Source organism: Ictidomys tridecemlineatus, chromosome 3 (genome assembly GCF_052094955.1).
Source record: "Ictidomys tridecemlineatus isolate mIctTri1 chromosome 3, mIctTri1.hap1, whole genome shotgun sequence".
In the NCBI taxonomy this organism is placed as follows: domain Eukaryota; kingdom Metazoa; phylum Chordata; class Mammalia; order Rodentia; family Sciuridae; genus Ictidomys; species Ictidomys tridecemlineatus.
The window spans coordinates 7,928,761-7,947,933 of record NC_135479.1 but is presented as its reverse complement, the minus strand read 5'-3'; the positions used below and the strand labels follow the sequence as shown (position 1 = coordinate 7,947,933).

The 19,173-nt window shown below is 51.2% G+C and overlaps 1 protein-coding gene across 12 annotated transcripts in view; it reads right to left on the bottom strand.

Moving 5' to 3' along the window:
* Positions 1 to 19,173, bottom strand: part of Slc39a11 (solute carrier family 39 member 11) — a 392,410-nt gene that overhangs the window by 121,580 nt on the left and 251,657 nt on the right. For all 12 annotated transcript variants that reach the window (XM_078041769.1, XM_078041772.1, XM_078041773.1 and 9 more), the window contains one exon: positions 17,708 to 17,878. In XM_078041769.1, the coding sequence (XP_077897895.1) occupies positions 17,708 to 17,878 (171 nt within the window). The remainder of the gene's footprint in view (positions 1 to 17,707; positions 17,879 to 19,173) is intronic.

Genomic DNA, 19,173 nt, shown 5'->3' with positions numbered 1-19,173 from the left:
AAATTATCTCCGAGTACAAAGCCAGCATATTAAGGAAAGTAAGGGAACTATGAACACATTCCAGACTAATGGACAGGGAGTCTGCCAATCGCAGCGGGTGGGGTGCTAATCCCTCACTCAGAGTTGGCCATGCAGACAAGCCCAGCACCAGCCCAGGCCTCCCAGGTGTGAGCAGCAAGGCTAGGAAACCTATCTTCCAGACAGACCCTCCAGAGTGCCTAATGGGTTTTAGGGAAACATTCAAATAAATAATCACTTCCTGGTACTGGAGATTAGATTTCATACACCACAGCCCAGGCCTGAGCTTAAGTGGAGAGAGATGAAGAACAATTTCGTTTTTCAAAAGCATAATTTTCCTCTAATCCACTAATGAGTATGCCAATATTTTCTCCCGACTCTGGTTTGGGGAAGAAAGGGACTAGGCTCCATCAACACCACTTCCTGGCTTTTTTTTTTGGGGGGGGGGTGTCTTGATATTAGTTATGGTCATGGCTGGCCACAGCAAATCCTGGGGTCTTTTTCCTAGAAAGTGTTGTAAGATCAGCTTGGCTCCTAGTGTAAGTGTCCAACAGAGGCTGGCTGTGACAAGGTCACTGTCTCCGAAGACAAACCAGAGAACTTCATTTTTAGACAGTTCTTACTGTCCATAGACGGCCTCCGACTTAGGATGAGCCAAGTTACAGTTTATGGACTCCTGACTTTTCAACTTCACCGTGTGCAAAAGCAATATGAGTTTAGTAGAAATCATACTTCAAATATGATGTTTTCTAAAGCTAGTGATATGCCACGCGATATTCTCACTCTCTCCAGGCAGCGGTAGTAAGCGCACCTCCAGCCAGCCACACAATCATGGGGTGAACGCCAACATCCCACAGTGCATCATGTTGCCAGCAATTCCCAGAGACAGCTCTTCAATATTTTACATGACATATTTGCCACTTGATTATAAAACCAGCATTGTGTTAGATGATGTGATCGGCCATGGGCTGACCTAAGTGCTCTGTGAACCTTGGAGCTAGACTGAGCTAAGCCATGGCATTGGGTAGGTGAGGGGGTTACCCGCTTTCTCGACTCTATTTTCAACGTACAGTGGATCCATCCAGATGTAGCCCAAACATAAGCTAAGGAGCCTCTGTCCTGTGTAAACAACTATTCCCTGACACCTATCACTTATCTTTACCTGTCACTCCCAGGAAGTGGGAGTGAACACAGACAAACCCAGTCTCTTTCCCGTGGAGAAAGGTCTTCCTAGGTAGAAAGGTCTGCACTGCCCACATCTTGATGTCTTCGTCCTGAAAGGCTGGGTCCTCCTGCCCTCTGCCCCCAGGGCCTGGCTTCTAGCCCTGCTGGCTGGGGTTCTCATCTGCGAGCCCCAGGTGTGGGGCATTCTCCTGTGTGGGGACACCTGGAGACATGGACAAGTGACGAGGGTGCAGCAGCGCCCCCAGAGGACCACCTTGCCGGGACTGACAGACACTCCCAGGGCTTGCACCCTGCAGTGGGAGGAAAGAAGCAGTGGCCGTTTCTCAAGTCAGTAAGTGATGGAATGAACGATCAAACTAACTGCTGCGGTAAACCCCAAGTTTCTTTTCCTGCTGAGTCTCACCTTTATCACTTCTGTGGAGGATCTAATTTCAGGACGACTTAGGTCCCCAGGTGTGTTCAAGTCACCTTGTTAGAGTTCATAAGAATTCCAGCTTGTTGACATCTTTTGGTTTAGGGATCCAATCGTCCCACAGATTACTTGTCCCCTTCAGCTTCATGTCAACTGCAGATTAATCATCATACCTTGGACATTCTGAGTGACTCAACAGATTACATTTATATTATACTTCGCCCCCTACCGCCCCCCCCCCAGTTCTCGGGATTGAAATCAAGGGCTGAGCTACATCCCTAGCCCTTTCATTTGAGACAGGGCCTTGCCGAGTTGCTGAGACTGGCTCCGACTTGTGGTCCTCCTGCCTCAGGCTCCCAAGCAGCTGAGATGACAGGCATGCACCACCACGTCCAGCTACATCACACACTTTTAGTGTGTGTTGGGAATTGAACCCAGGGCCTCATGCATGCTAGGCAGGCACACTACCACTGAGCTATCTCCCCAGTCCCTATCACACACACTGTTTAAAGCAGGTTAAACACTGTTTAGTCATCCCTAGAAAGAGGGTGCTGTGGACTGAAGACCTCAGACTGCACCCTTACTCAAACAGTGACTGTAGATGTGATTAGTTAAGTTAGGACCAGGTCAAAATGAAGCAGTGGGCCCCTAACCACTGGAACCAGTGGCCTTATAAAAGGGGGACTGTGAACACAGCCAGAGGCAGACCTCCAGAAGGGAGACCCTGTGATGAGTCACAGGGAGAAGGTGCCCACCTACCCGTAGGAAAGGCCTGGAACGGCCTCCCTCAGCCTCAGAAGGAACCGGCCTGCCCACACCTTGGTCTCTTCTGGCCTAGAGAGCTGTCATCAGTGCTTCCGTAGAAGAAAGCCACTTTGATTGCCACCGACGTGCTGCCAGGCTGCTCAGCTCTGACCCCGAGAGGCCCAATGCCCGACCCACCCAGAGCATAGGGAGTATTGAACACCCTGAGGGGCCCCAGGCAGCCCATCTGGATCCCTCCACCTTTTCCCCGGGGGGGCTTTGAAACGTTGACTTTGCCCCTCAGTCTCTCCAGGGTCCTCTGTCAACAGCAGCTCAATACCAACGCTGTCATCTTCAAAGTGACAGACAGGGGCATGTCCCCATGTTGTGTATGTTCCTACCACAGACGTCCCTGCTGGCCATCCTCCCTCCTCCCTCCGAGCCACGAACCAGTCTCGTGGGCCCCATTTCATTCTCAGTCACCCACATGAATGTCCTTGCTGGCAGTCACCCCTTTTCCATTAGCACTGCTCAGTAATCCCAACCCAGTTGAAATCCCCATCATCACCCAGACACCCGTGGGCCAGAAGCTGCCCTGCTGTGTGCCTCTGTCCTGTCCCTCATTCCCTGTCCTGGCCACACCTGCTCCCTGGCTGCCCCTTCAGCTCTACTGGGCTTGAGGGACCCTGTTCTGCTGTTCCAGGCTCTCCCTCCTCCTCCGCTGACCTGTACTTTGCCACCAAATCTCATGTTTGAAAAGAAACATTTTCACACAGGGACTCTCTCCAAGAAAGAAAAACACAACAGTTTCAACTTCCCCATGGCTCTGCCTGCCTACCTGCCTACCCTCCACCCCTAGGCTCCATGCATCCATTGGGGCGTGAGCCTGGGCAGGAGACCGTGGAGATGACCATGGCAGTGGCTGCTGCTCAAGCTTGACCCCTCAGGAGAGTGCAGCTTAGGGTTAGATGGCTACGAAGTGCTATAAGGCTATGGAGAAAACCCACACACAACCCCACTGCCTACACGTACACATATAGCTATACACACACACACACACACACACACACACACACACACACACACACACACACACACAGCACGAACTCAATCTGCAAGCATCAGAAGCTAATACCAGCACCACTGGTAAATGAAGAACCCTCTACATGTGCCTCAGTTTCCCCAGATGAGGAGGATGCAGGGGGACTGCCTCATTTCCACCACCAGCAACGCCCAAGAGCAGATGAGCTGTTTTGTAGCTTCAACAAGAAATCCCCTTGAGGATGAGCATGTAAAGAGTCTTTCTTTTATTCTCTCCCCCCTGAATCATGACAGAAGCAGAGTTAAGAAGATGTCCAGCTTCATTGTGACCACCATCCGAAATGTGAAAGTAATTCCAAGACACAGGGAAGAGGAAAAGGGAGGACGAGGACATTGCTGTGATTCTTGAAGACCACCACCCCCATGTCACAGAAAAGACACGCAAGTTTAGAATTCAACTAAGTCACATGTCTCGTCGGGTGGGGTTATACACCGGGGTCTGCACATCTGGAAAAAAAAAAAAAAAAAGGACTACAATGGCTACTTGGTTCTGTCTACTGGAGAGCGTGCACCAACAAGGAACAATGTGGAACTCAATGCCCCGAGTGTCAACTTGGTGCTAACTCGGGCTGCGTCTTGGACAACACATCAATTTGCTAAAAACACACAGGAAAGAAGGTACTTTCTTTCAGTTGTCAAAGCAAAAATCCTTTACTCTTCTGTCCAGCAACCCGAAGAAAAACAAGGGAATTTGTGGCTTGGTTTCCTTGACAACCTTATCTTCACTCCAGGCGCCTTCCTGTCTCTAAGCAACAGGGCGCTCTTCAGAATTACCAGGAGGCAAAAGCCAGCACTTATCCCGAGTCCTCCAGGACAAAGCAAAGCAGGGCAGAGCCCAGGGAGCCAGGGGAAGGTGCATGGCCCCATGTCCTCCCAAACCCACACACACCCTGGCACCTCCTAGGGCCTGGGACTCCACCTCTGCACTGTCCTCTCAGCTCACTCCCCTGTCCCCTGGAAGGGGCAATGACTCCGTTCATCTGCTCACTTCTCCCTCATTCCCCCCCTAACAGAAGAGCCCTGCGTGGCCCTAGAGTGAAGGGAAGGCTGACCCTAGACAGCAGGGCACAGAAGGAAAGCCAGGATTCACTGTGTAAACAAATGGCCAAGCCTGGAGCAGAGCACTAGATCACCGGAAGCCCAGGGGAGGCGCCGATTGCCCTGTGGACATGGATGGACTCCTCATTTGCCCCTGAAAACAAGACTCAGAATTTTTGTTTTCCTCCTTCTCAGCAGCATACCCCAGCCTCTTCCCTAACATCTCGGAGTCAGGAAGAATTTCTGAGCATACAGAGAAGAGGAATAAACGAATGAAGGCTCTGGAAATTACAGCTCCGTGCTTTACCAGAGCGAGAGGGGCGAGGCAGAGAGGGCCAAGCTCCAGCTGCAGTCAAGTGGGATTTGCAGGTGGGAGAGCCCACACTGCGCTTCCTACCTGCACCCCATCCTCAGGAAGACAGCCCTTCATCCCCACCTTTCTTTCTCAAGCAAGCTCATGTCCATGACCCTATCTGCCCCCATAGCTCCTGGGAATCAGGGAGTGGGGCTGGAATGATCCCCTTCCTTTGGATTGGAGGGGCTGTTCTTACACACCATCGCAGCTGGTCATTTTCAAAATAAGATGGAAACAGATTCTGAATCCTCATGCCAACTTGTCATTGGTAATGGGGACTCTGGATAATCTAAATGGCTATATTTCAAAAGCAATTTCCAGATTTTATATCATCCACAAGCTTTGGTTAATACAATTTTTCCATAGTCTGTCCACAAAATGGATCTGTTTGGGACTCCTCCCCTGGCTCTGTCTCTTGGGTGAATCATAAAGGAGAAGTGTCTGAATTCATTTTCCAAGCCCCCATTTGAGCCTGATTCAACACAAGCCCCCAGGGGGCGCCACGGAGGTCACTTTGCAGCCTGCAAAGTTCTGGGGAGGGCAATCTGTCTTTTCTGCTCCTCCCAAACCCCCATGCTGAGCCCATGCCTCTGAAGAGCCCCCCATGACAGCACAGGGGTGGGAGCCCAAAGTCAGGACATTCTCCAAGTCACAAGATGTCTCCCCTCAATGGCGAACTCAGATGGCAATTAGCCCCCCAAGGGAGGGAGACAGCAGAGCAAGGGGTGACCAGAAGTCCATGTAGATGTCCCTTCACTCACTGTGTTTGATAAGGAAAATGGAACTTTGATTTCAGACTCTCCCATCATTGATTGTTATTTTGTAGAACACAAGTAACATTTTAATTATTTTCAACTCCACACCATAAAAGCTAGCAAGGGAATGGAGACAAAATAGAATAAATAGGGACTTATTAAGTACATAATTAATGTGCACTAAAATTAGCATACTTGAATACAAATGAATTGGCATATTGTCAAGTATGCACCTTCAATGTTATCAATTGATTAAACCCGTTATCTGCTATGGCTTTTGGAACAAATTAGGTCACCTCCAGAGAGAGACTGTTTAAGGACAAAGTGGCTCCCCCAGCAGGACCATCCAGCCGCCAGTGGCGCTCATATTGTCACAAGCCAAAGTTTGAGGACAGCTGCCACTCTCCCTGTGAATGCAGCTCTTGTGGAAGACCACCTCGGAGCCAGGATGGACCCTGGGGGGACTCTGCCCTCGACTCACAGGGATGGCAGCAGAAGCCGTTTGCAGTGGGGCCTGTCCAGGGCAGGCAGGGCCTGAGCTCTCCCAGCAGCCTGGAGGAAGGAGGTGGTAACCAGCGGGGGCCGTAACTAACACAAACTCAGCCCCACTCACAGAGCCGGGCCTCGGCTACAGCTGCACGCCACCTCACCTCGACCTCGCCAACTAGTGGGAAGAGCAAGCAGTGTGGAAGCCAACCAGTGGCTTGACCCTTTCTGCTTGCCTCCCTGCAGGGTGTCTCCGCTGTCCCCTCCAAGGCCTTCTATGTTGGGTACAAACACTGGCAACCAGTGCCATCAACCCAACTCTTAAAGCAGGAGCATGATTTTAAAAACCACACCATCCGCAAAGCCTGCCATGTTCACAGACGCAGGGCAAACTCGCCTCCGGCTCTGAAGGTGAGCAGTTACCAGTGGACTTGCGGTGATCGACTGGCTCTATGCTGCGTGATATTTCATCTCCTCTGTTGGGCTGATGACTTCTCCAAGGGCAGGGCTGTTTCTCTCTCTCTCTCTCTCTCAAGCATGAAGACCTGTGCTGACCACCATGGCAGGCGCTGGCCACATAGGGCTACTGAGCCTTGAAACCTGGCTAGTGACATTAACAAAACATTTCAATTTTAAGCAAACTCAATTTCAAACCTGAAGGTGTCTAAAACATTTTTTCCATTATACACAGCTTTGTTTTGGTAGGATGGCTGGCTTCTCATTCTGACGGTTCCAAGATAGTTTTTTTCAGAAGGTAAGCTGTCTCAACTTTTAAAAATACTAATATTTAAAATACTAATAACCATGTTGAAATCAGAATATTGTGGCTCCATTAGATGAGATGAAATAAGTTCCTTTAATTAACTTGACTTTTTTTTAACATGGCTACTGGAAAGTTTAGAACTGTCATTTTACACTGTACAGAATTCTACTGGACGGGGCGATCCACATGCTTCACAGAGGAATCGTCCAGCAGGCGTTGGTGGGTTAGTGGTTGACCACTCCCGTCAGATCACTCCCATCTCACCTGGTTTCCTGTCTCCACTGTAACCAAAGCATCTTTCAGGCATTTGGATTAGAAATACAGTCTGTGGCCAGAAAACACAATGAAGCAAACCGGCAACACAAGGGTAACATCACTTGTGCCAATTAATTCACAAGTCCCCTCCCTTCTGAAATTGTACGGCACAGCAATTGGTTGTAAAGTAGGAGAATTCTGATATTCATACCCTAAGAATGTAGTTAATTCTGACCACCAGGTGACAGATGGGGTTCTGTGCTTCCTGGCAGCCAAAGAATAAAAGCAGCTGTGCACAGTAAATGTCCTGCATTGTTCCCACAAGGCACACGAACCTTCCCCAGGCACGATGACGCCACCCGGCATTTCTTCTCAATAATAAAATACCAAGTTTGAGATGTAGGTTATGTTATGTATAATGTACTTGTGACTCGCCCCGGGGCTGAGACCAGCGGTCTCAGACTGCCTTCCTGCATGAGCTCCTGAGGCCAGCCTGTGGCTCCTCACAGAAAACCTGACATTTCACCCTCTGCCAAGGGGCAGGCACACTGCAGTGGAGCTGCCCGTGGCGGGGGAACAGTCCCCACCGGTGCCGTCAGCACAGCAGCACCCAGCATCCAGCATCCGTGTCCCCTGAGCACAGCTGAGGAGATTTTATCCAACTTTGATTAAACACAGGCAGCTATCATATTGGATGGTCCAGGTCCAAAATGCTGTAGAAAACCCCATTCTAGCCAATACCTATCGGCCACGGTAGAACAGCAGCCGAGAGTCTCCAGATACTTTGAGTCATAATCCAACACCGCGTTCCAATTCCTTGCTCTAATTTTTTTTCTTGAATTACATAATGGTAGGCGGATGACGTCACAGAGCAGGGGTGGAAGTGAGTCTTGATTGCAGCCCAAACCCCAGGGCAGCCTTACATGGGGGCTTTTGGCTACAGCTTCCTGCATCAGAAGGCCAAAATGTGGGGTGTAGTGTTTGGGTGTCTGTGACCAGAGCTGGTAAAAGGGGATGACAGGGCACCTGGAAGTCACTCTGACACTCTTATTCGGGGGTAATGCGAGGACCCCTGGGCTGTGACTTCCCCTGTGGGCTTCTGTACCAGTTCCCACGCTCACACTCAAGGTGTGATCCAGACACGTGCCTCTGGCTCCGGCTACACCTCCCACCCAGGAACACGTGATGTGGAGCAAAACATCACCCCGTCTGGGAGCCTGTGCTAATTATCATGTCAGGCTTCCCACTGAGAGATAATTAAAGGAGAGCATTACAATGTTTTCAAACTGCTGCAGTAAACGAGATGCCTCTCCGAATAACCTGTGGGAGATGAAAACTGAAAGGCTCCGGAGTCCCCAGGCAGAGACCAGAAGACCTCTGAGCAAAGTGTGGCCAAAAGTAGGTGGGGAGAGAGGAGTGAGGGTGAGGGAGGGGAGGTACCCTGGCTTCTCAGGCTTTGCAGCAGCACCAGAGGGTCCCAGCATGGTGCCCTGGCCTCGCTCAGATATCATCTCCATCCTACGGCCAGGAAAACAGACTCCCAGGCTCTGACCTCAGGTCCCCTAGCTAGTGAAGCACTCAGTGGCTGCAGGATCTAAGAACCCGCATTTCTGACTCTAAAGCCTGTCCTGCCCCAACCCTCTGGCTGACGACTTGCATGGGTCCCAGATGGTCCCCAGGATCCAGGTGGGTACACGTGTGGGGGCCTCAATAATCTGTGGCTTCGCGGGGCGCTCTGCTTCCTCCTTGGCTGAGCCCAGGTTGCTGTGCCAAGACTACCCCCCAGTTGTGGAATCAGAGCAGAATACAAGTGGTTCCATCCGTATGTCCCCTGGGAAGGTCCATATCCAACAAGAGAATTTCCTACCCAGTCTCTGTCCCAGGAAAATGAAGAGTTGGTATGTTCCTTTTGGCGCTACTGACTCCTTGAAAGCCAGATGCCTCAGCTTGCTCCAAGTGCTGCCCCGCCACAGCTGCCCAAGCAGGGGCAAGCCAGATGTCCAGGTTCTTGTCACAACAGCAGCCACTACTCCTGCCCCTCTCAACTGTCCCCTACTTAGGAGTGCTTCAACAGATCATCTGTATTTCACTCCAAATTCAAATCCAAAAGGAGTTGGCACCCCCTAAAAGCAGGGCTCACAGACACCCCACAGCCAATGCCTTGGTGGGACCTACTGAGGTCCTCAGTCACTAAGGACCTGTGTAGGTTTAACTGTATGTTCACTTTCAAAGGGTGAGTTTTACAATCTGTGAATTATAACCTTTTAAAGGGAATTAGCAGGGACAGTTTCCCTGGTGTGGAGGGGTAACTGGCAAGCCTTCGAACGACCCATAGAGCTTGGGGATTTTTTTTTTAATTTAAAAATAAAGCATCCTGGGAGGAAAAGGCCACAAAATAAAGTTGTTTATGAGGGAAGGAGGGAGGGAGGGAGGGAATGAACATGCACAAATGAGATGAAAGAGCAGAGGCAGCAATCCTTTAGCCACAGCACTGAGCTCAGGAGGTGAAACCTCCTCTCTTCCCTGTCACTGTGAACTGGCGAGCCAGGAAGAACCATGGGCAACACAAGAGCGGTATATGATGTTAAGACGGGGAGATCAGTGAGGGGGGGGTGGTCCAGGAGATACGGGTGGCAACGCCCACCATGATACAGGGCCACCCCAGCTGCAGACAATGCAAGCTCAATACGTGCCCTGCCTCCTCTGACCACCACCCGACATCCTCACACGACGAAGGCCCAGGGAATGAGCTGCTGAGAGAACTGGGGTCTGCAGCATCCTCTGGAAACTCAAACAGGAACAGCCAGGGATGGGAAGTGGGAAAGGCGGGCAGCAGCCCAAGGAGGCCCAGGGCAGGACCAAGACCGTGAGGAATCCCGTTCACACAGGACTGACGTGCTGCTGTTGAGTCTGTTCCCGAACCCCAGCTAATCCTCTCTGGACTTCGTTGGAAGGATCCATTTGGTCTCTGTGGTGGACCAAATGATGGTTCCAAATATATCCCGGTCCTTATGCCTCAATCTGCAAATGTCACCTTTTTTGACAAAAGGGACTTCTCAGATGTGATAATACTGGATTATCGGGGTGGACCCGGAATGAAATCACAAGAATCTTTATTAAGGAGTAGATCTGACTCAGAGGAGAAAGCATTGTGAGCATAGGGATACAGACTAGGATGAGGGAGCCATGAGCCAAGCAGTGCCCGCAGTCTCTAGAAGATGGAAGGGGCAAAGAACAACACCTTGTTCCCCCAAGGCTCCAGCAAAGACACCATCCTGCTGACACCATGACTTTGGCTCAGTCTAAACCAATCGCAGACTTTTGGTCTCCAAAACTGCAGGAGAATGAATTTGGATTGTTTTAAGCAGTTTTCAGTTTATGGTAATTTGTTACAGCAGCTATCACAAACTAATACAGTCCTTCATTCAGTTTCTAGCCCCTCCAGGTATTAAAATCATCTCTGGCATAAAGAAATAATTCACTTCTATACTTTGGTGGGTATGCTGAGGGGCTGAGGGAGAGAGCTGATGAAGATCCCCCTTCCAAAGAATATCTTTATCTGATCACAACAAGTGTTTACTGTAGGAAAATTCCATTATAAATCTTACCAAAAAATTAAAATAAAAGTCAGTCATAAACCCAGAAATAACCAACCACTGTTAATATTTTGGTGTCAAAATTTGTGTTTTTGTTTCCCCAAAACAAAAATCACTTCTTACTAAAGCCTCAAGCATTCCCTTTGAAGCCATTATTACCACCATCAGTGACAACATGCCGGATAATTAAAACCAACCACTGTGCTGCTCCAGAGACACAGTGGCCCCTGGGTCTCCTTAAATCACAGCCATAGCCAGCAAAATGAACGACATGCACTTGGCTCGACTCCAAGGAGAGGAAGATGAAGACCATCCATTCATCTTGCTGCTGCTTCTGAGCTTCATCATTAATCTCAAACATAATGGGGACAACTGTCTGTCACGTATCATCAGGATCTGCACCTGTCAAACATTCTCCCTTAGCCCACTGGGGGCCATTGCACCAAAGGATACTCACCCAACCCTCCAGGCTCCTCATCTGGATTGGAGGGGAGGTATCAAATGCACCTGTCACTCAAGCACACACTATGTCCTGAATATACCAGACTTCCAGTGTGTTTTGGGACCTTGGATCTAAAACAATGAGCATGGTACTCACCTTTTTGCAAACAGCTCCAGATAACAGGGAGCTGGAGCTAGGGGGCCATTGTGGGCTAAGGGAGAATGTTTGACAGGTGCAGATCCTGATGATACGTGACAGACAGTTGTCCCCATTATGTTTGAGATTAATGATGAAGCTCAGAAGCAGCAGCAAGAAAATTCCAGATAACAGGGAGCTGGAGCTGTTTGCAAAACCAAGCAAGCAATTAGAGCAACACGGATCATAACAGGGGAAATATTTAACTTTGTTACAAAAAAGAAGTTCAGGGGCTAGAGAGGGAGCTCAGAGGCAGAGCATGGCTTAGCAGGACAAGGCCCTGGGTTCAATCCACAGCACCCACCAAAAATGAAATTCAGAAAGCACTACGCATATCATTCTTCACAGAACGGTCCCAAGCTAGGCTGGCAGGAGCCAGAGCCATGCTGTGTTTTCAGATGGAGTCGTGTTCGAGTGAGAAAACCCCTAGCATTCCTTCAGCCTTAAATTTAACTTTCTCACATACAAATCGCTGAACAGATCATCAATGAGGAGAGGTCAGTAGGAACTCGGTGACTAGCTGACTTTTAGTTCCCCTCGGAGGCAGAAAAGAGGCTGGCTTCCTAATGCCCTGGGGTCTCTGGGAGGCAGACCTCGAGTCTGGGCCACACTGTGGCAGACACACCAGAGGCACGGTGCTCAGAGGCTCCCATCTGGGTTGCTTTCAGAGAGAATGGGGTGCTTCCCCAACGCCATTTCCCAACAGACTCCAGCAAGTGTCGGAGCCCATGGCCAGGGCTGCGCACAAGCCGAGGCTGGGGAGCGGCTTGCAAGGAGGCAGGAGCAGGGTTCCAGGCTGTTGGGGGCCGGCATCTGGCTTCCATGCTCTGCCAGCAGGTGTGTGCCCGATGACCTCTGTTCATCTTCACCTGAATCACTTAACCGCTTGTCCAACTGTATAGTTTTTCCCTCTAAAGTGGGGGTTCTTTTCCACTCCAGGGCTGGGGACAGTCTTCATGAGGTCAACACTCCCCAAAGTGCCTCCAAGATGTTGTGTTGGTATGACCTGAATGGCGCGTCCCCACCCCTGAAATCCCGGTTTTGAAACCTACCCCTCCCCCCAAGCTGATGCATTAGGAGCTGTGGCCTTGGCGGGGACGGCGAGGAGCTCACGTGGACAGAGCCCTCACAAATGGGATTACACAACTTCATAAAACGGATCCTTGGAGAGTCGTATGCCCTCTTCCACCATGTGGGGACACACAAGATGGTGGCCTTCTGCAACCTGGAAGGGGGCCCTCACCAGAGCCTGGTCCTGTGACAGACTCCTCAGACTTCCATCTTCCAGAATGATGATGGGTAATTCTGTGGTTTATATGTCACCCAACCTGTGGCATTTTGTTATAGCCTCCCCAAAGAACTGACATGTGAATGCACAAACTTCTCGTGCCCACAGCTTTGCTGGAGTCTCAAGGAAGACTGTGGACTGGTGGTCCTTGCACATGTGTCACATGGTAACCCAAGTGCCTGCATGTGTGCACAGCCCATAGCCGTGTCCTCATGCCCAGAAACCTCCAGGAACATCATTAACAAGCTTCTCTCATCCTTCCTCTTTACAAAAATAAAAACTTCAAAAACTCCATCATCCATTTAGTCACTCTGAAAAGTAAATCTTAGAGCCTGAGAATGTCAGAGTGCTAGTTAAATTTTTAATCAACTCTGAAGGAGAGTGTGGACAAAGACTTTTTCAAAGGTGAGTGGCTGCTGACAGGCTCAGAAGCAGCTGTCAAAGGGACGCCTGTGGGCAGGTCTCTGCCTCTTTGGCCTCAAGTAAAAATGGAGACTCCAGGGCTAACCCACGGTGGGGTCCTCAAGGCTCACCTATTTGTGTTTAGGCCTCTGCAGGATGCTGTGGGGAAACTAAGAGACACTGGAGCCATTAGGCAGGGAAGCAAGGTCTCGGGAACTCTCGGGCAGAATAACATCTGGAGAATACCTAATTCAAGGGGTGCCCTCTCCTAGCTCACCCCTCAAGTTCAGGCTCAGCTCCCCAGATGGAAGGGACCAGCTTGAGCCAGACAGCCTCCGGGAGATGGGTGTGGCTTGCCAGATGCCAATCAGCCTGTTTACTGCAAGACCCTGCTGCCCAAGAAGGAAGCACCAAACCAGACTCCTCCCAGTGGAGCCTTACCCCTGCCTTGGAGGTGCCCCCCTACTTTCTAGCTGTTCAGTTCCGGCTCCTATCAGGACTGGAAGGCCCATCAGGCGCTCTGCTTTTTTAAATCCCATCTCCGGCTTTATCTTTTTTTCTTATGGATTATTTCAGATTTTTTATTTTCCTAGGCGACTCACACCTCCTGGGCAGGAACCTGCTCTGATGGTTTCAGTCGGGGCCATGGGTTTTAACAGGATTCCTGTGCAATGATTCTCAACGCACAGCTCCAGCCAGACTCACCCCCAACCCCAACTGTGTACCTCGCCGTCTAGTCGGCATCTCCACTTAAAGTCTAACAGCCACCCAAACTCACTATTTTGTTCAGCTTTTTTGCTGCTTTGACTAGAAGACCCAACTAGAACAACTGTAGGAGGGGAAAAGTTCATGTAGGGCTCACAATTTCAGAGATCTCGGTCCACAGAAGGCTGGCTCCATCCCTTGGGGCTGGAGATGAGGTAGATCATGAGGGAAGAGTATGGTGGAGGGAAGCAGCTCACGTGATGATCAGGAAGATAGAGACAAAGACTCCACTGGCCAGATACAAACTCCAAAAGTGCACCCCCAGGGACCTGCCTCCTCCAGCCACACCCTGCCTGGCCTTTGGTGACCACTCAGTGAATCAAATCAGGGGATTAACTCACTGATTGGGTTAAGATTCTCATAACTCAATCATTTCCCCTCTGAATCTTCTGGCATTGTCTCACACATGAGCTTTCAGGGACAACTGACATCCGAGCCCTAACATTCCCCCCCCCCCCCGGCTCCCAAACTCATGCTCATCCCACAGAGCAAAATAGATTTGGTCCATTCACAAGAGCCCCCCTAGTCTCAATGATTCAAGATTGGCCAAAACTTCAAGTCCGCGGTCTCCTCTGAGACTCGGGGCGAGCTTGCTTAGCGAGCTCCTGTATAAAGCAAAAGTGACTTACAAATACCCAAAATATAAAGGTTCAGAGTAAACATTCCCATTCACAAAAACAGGGGCACAGAAAGAAGGAATGGGACCAAAGCAAGAATGACATCAGCTGGTCAAGTAAGTCCCGTAGCTCCACAGATCTGGCATCTGGGGCTCCTGTGGCCTTACTGGTTGCAGCCCAGGTGGCCTTTCTGTTGGCTTGTCTTGCTCCATTCCTGAAGCCTTTCTCAGCAGCTGTTCCATGGTACCAGCATTTCTTAATCCTGGGGTCTCTGCTGCAGCTCTGACAGCCTCACCCCTCCATGCACTGCCCTCTCAGGAGGTGCCCATGGGGACTCCAACCCTGCTGCACTCGCCTGGCCTCCCAGGCCTTCCTTTGACATCTTGGTGCAAGCCTCCATGACCTCCTAACTGCAGCATCCTGCATTCCTGCAGAACCAGCACCACTTGGTTGAGGCCAAGGTCTGCTGCCATCCTGTGCAGTCTCCAAACCTCCAGGGACCCTGGCTGCAGGGGCCTCGCAGTGTCTGGATGGCTGAGCATGTTGAAAAACTTCTTCCTAGGACCCCCTATGCAAGAAGCTGCCCCACTGATTTCTTCAAGAGAATTTTTACTTCCTCTAGTTTGAGATAAGTATGGTATTGCCAGCTCTTGAAATGCCCTCAAACCATCTTTTTTATCATCTCTGGGTAGAGTCTCCAGCACTGTGTTAGTGGCTACAATCTCTAACAACTGCATCTTCCTTGGACGGAGTTTCACTTTAATTTTCAAGTCCAAGTTTTTCAAATCTTTCTGCTCTGCTTTCTGCTCCTGGAAAATCACCATAAATTTGGCCAAAAAAGCCACCAGCAATACCCATGGCACTGCCTGAATACGACACTGTCTAGAAATCTCTTCCACCAGATTAAGAAACCCATTGCTTTTAAAATCAACCTCACAAAAAGTTGTGGACACGGCAAAATGCAGACTGCTTTTCGGCTAGAACATAACACGAATGGACTCTAATCCAATTACCAACAGTGTCCTCCTTTTCCTCTAAACCCTCTTGACCCCCGTCTTCACTATTGGCACCTGGTCTTCTGGGCTCCCACCAGCATTGGCCATTAAGCTCAGCTTACAACCAACCTAAAGTATTTCCAGCTTGCACTGCTAAGCATCTCAAAATTCCTCCCAATTCCAAAAAGCTCCAAAAGCTTCTGAAACACGCGGTCAGGTCAGTCACAGCAACGAGGCCACTTCTGAGTGCCAGTTTCTGTTTCAGTAGCTGTTTTGATGCTGTGACTAGAAAACCTGACAAGAACTTTAGAGGAGGACAAGATTATTCTGGGTCCCACAGTTTCAGAGGTCTCAATCCACAGACAGCGGGTTCCTTGCTCTGTGCTCCAGGCGAGGCTGAATATCGGGGTGGCAGAGGGGAGCAGCTCACATGGTGACCAGGAGCCGAGTAAGGTCTCCACTCACCAGACACAACACCTGTGCCACAGAGGCACGCCCCCATGACCCACCTCCTCCAGCCACACCCTGCCCACCCTCAGTTACCACTCAGTCCCTTCAGGGGATGGATTCATGGATTGGGTTAAGGCTGTCAATCATGATTCTCCTCTAAACCTCCTTCCCCCTCTCACTCAGGAGCTTTGGGGAAACTCCTAATATCTAAACCATGACACTCTCCCTCCATGACCAACTTGCGGACCTTCCCAGTCCTGCCCCGTGGCCCTCCTCCTCTCAGCCAACCACAGCACCACCTTGGAGCAGATCAGCCCTGAGCCTCTGCACCCTCCTGACTCATCTTCTCTCACGTCCAGTCCTTCAACAAATCCCGTTGGCCCCACCCAGAATGGGACCCCTTCTTGCCTCCTCTGCCCTGGTCTGAGCCATGGCTGTCTCTGTCCTAGATCCTGCAATGGCTTCCACCTGGGTCCCCCTGCTTCCATCCTCACCTGTCCTGGGTCTGGTCTCAATTCAGCACCTGGACAGAGCCCGTTAAAGCTCAGATTGAGCCACATGCTCCTCCATTAAAACTCTGCAATGGCTTCTCACCCACAGAGCAAAACTGGAAGTCCCTTAAGGCCTCCGAGTTCCAGCTAAGGGCACATCACCTTCCTCACTCTCCTAGTACCTCTGTTCTCTCCCCACGGCTCTACATTCTGTGGCCATACTGGACGCCTGCCACTCTCCACAGGTGCCAGGCAAGCTCCTGCCGCAGGACCTTAGCATAGGCTACCATTTCCTCTGCCTGCCGAGCAGGTAAGGGATGGGTAACGGTGAACTCCTGAGGATGTGGGAATAAATCACCCGGGGTGCCCCCTGGAGAAAGTGAGTGCTCAAGCCCAGGTTTCTAACCAGTGATGGTCAGAAGTTGAGCGACTGAGAATGGAGGGAGTCGTGGGGGAATGGCAGGCAGGATGGTCACCAACGCCATCCTGCTTCACGAGGTCCAAGCACTATACAGAAGGCTTTGTGGGTATTTGACATATCATTTAATTCTCAAATAAGCCCAGCATAGCTTCACTCGCATCTCATCAATGAGAAAAACCAAGGTTCAGGGAGTTCAAGCAATTTGTGGAGACAGACTCATCAGTGGGTGACGGAGCTGGAATTCCAACAAGTGCCCCCGGAGCTTGGTTCCTCCGTGGCCTTAGTTTTATATATTTTTATTCTTACTACATATAACTCCTCTAGAAGAAACATACATTAATTCTGAAATAAAAACATCAAAAGTCCCTCCCCCCATTAAAATAAATCCAAGGACACAAATCACTCTTCAGTGCTAAAGAGGAAAAGATCAGTGCTGCCATTTCACAGAGGAGAGTAAGTGAAATATCAGGGTCAGACCTGATTGAATTCAATCCTTTGAAATAGCATCCGACAGAGCGGCAGATATCCCATTTATAAAACACCCCGTCCCCATGGTGATCGTCCCTTTGAGGACACCATACACGTGGCCATTGGGTACCAAGCATGTAAAGAAGGGACTCGTGGGAAGAATGGCAGAAGGTATTTAAAGGGAGGTTTATTTGAGGGGTGGGGCTGACCACTGAGCCCCTTCCCCAGTCCCACTTTGTATTTTCTTTAGAGACAGGATCTCGCCGAATTGCTTAGCATCTCACCTTTGCTGAGGCTGGCTTTGAACTCACCATCCTCCTGTCTCGGCCTCCCTTTAGGGAAGTTTTAACCCAGGACGACGCACCCATCAATGAATAACTGGAAGCCCCTCCCCCAGGAAGGACCCAAACCGCCCCACCCCTTTCCAGCCAGAGAAGGGGGCCCAGGGCCCAGGGGAGAGCTCACCTGGAACGTTGTGGATGGTGATGGCCAGGATGAGCAGCAGGATCCTCCTCCAGCTGCTGCCGCTTGGCTGGGCTGGGCTCCCGTGGGAAGGCGCCAGGTGGGCAGGGCCCTCGGGAAGGCTGGTGGCCGCGGCCTTCCTCCTCTGATAAGCCTCGCCGTTCTCGCTCTTGTCTGAATAAAGAGAGCAGCGGGGAAAGAGGCTTTGAAAATGTGCAGGCGGACCCCCGAGCAAGGGGCCCAAGAGGAAGCGCCCAGCAGACTGCTTCCAGACTGCGGCAGACCCGTCGTCCTGACGGCCATTCGCCCCCTCACACAGTCATCCAGCTAACACCCTTCAAATGCACCTTCAGGGCCCAGGCAGAGGTACTAGGAAGGTGAGGAAGATGAAGATGGGCCCCCACGGTGCCCGTGTGAGACCCTCCAACAAGGAGCACAAATTCTGGAACCAAATCATGTGGTTTGCTTCCTGACGGCCTCTCCTAGCTGTGTGGCACTAAAATAGGTGTCAACCTCTCTGTGCTGAGTTTCTGACTCATAATAAAGCAACAACAGTACAGATTTCAACGTGGTTCTACAAGGATTCAGTGAGGGAATGCAGAAGGTTCCGTGTTGATCGCTATTGTGGGTGCTGTTCTCCCTCTCCTCCAGCCCTGTGGCCCTACCCCTTCCTTGGTCACCCGCCTCACAGGGACCAATTTAGGTGCCAGACTCAGCCCATCACACTCCCTCCCCAGGGAGACAAGGTGACTCCCGTGCTGTTGGGGGGACTGGAAAGTCAGGTGACAAGGGCAGCTATGCCCAGATGGACCGAGGTGGCAGGTGGACATCAGCCAGCAGGGAAGGGAGGCTGCGCTGAACCCTGGAGGCAGAGAGACAGCTGCCCAGCTCCCGCGGGACACAGGGGCCAGCTCACCACCCAGCCCTGGGGTGTCGGGCGCCGACCTCCCTGTACAGACTCCCTCTTTGGTTGATTTTGGGTTCTTTCCTGGACCTGCACCCCCAGGCACCCCAGGTTATTCCTCTCTACCCCCCACCAGGGAGGGGGCGGGCTGAATCGGGGACAAGGAGGCGGCAGAGCATCAGGCTCTGGCTCCCAGGGTGGCACAGCTGTGGGGGCTCCACTGTGATGGGCAGGGGAGCCTGGTGGGCTTCATCGGCTGTCAGACAGGTGCCCAGAGCACACCGCATGGCCCCGGGCAGCACTCAGCCCTGCGCCTTCTCTCAGAGGATGTGGTTTCCCTTTCTGGTGGCCCTGGATGGCACCAGGGCCTTCTGCCTACTGGGCCGGCGCTCTGCCCCAGAGCCACACCCCAGCCCTCCCAAGGGCTCATCAGTGCCCTTCACTCTCGAGTGTCCCGTCTGGGGGATCCACTCTGTGTCCCTGGCTGTGGCACGTGCAGAAGCCTTGTGTGTGGGCTTGCCAGGGACAGCGTGACAGCCCTCGCCGGGGACCCTGGAGTGCAGAC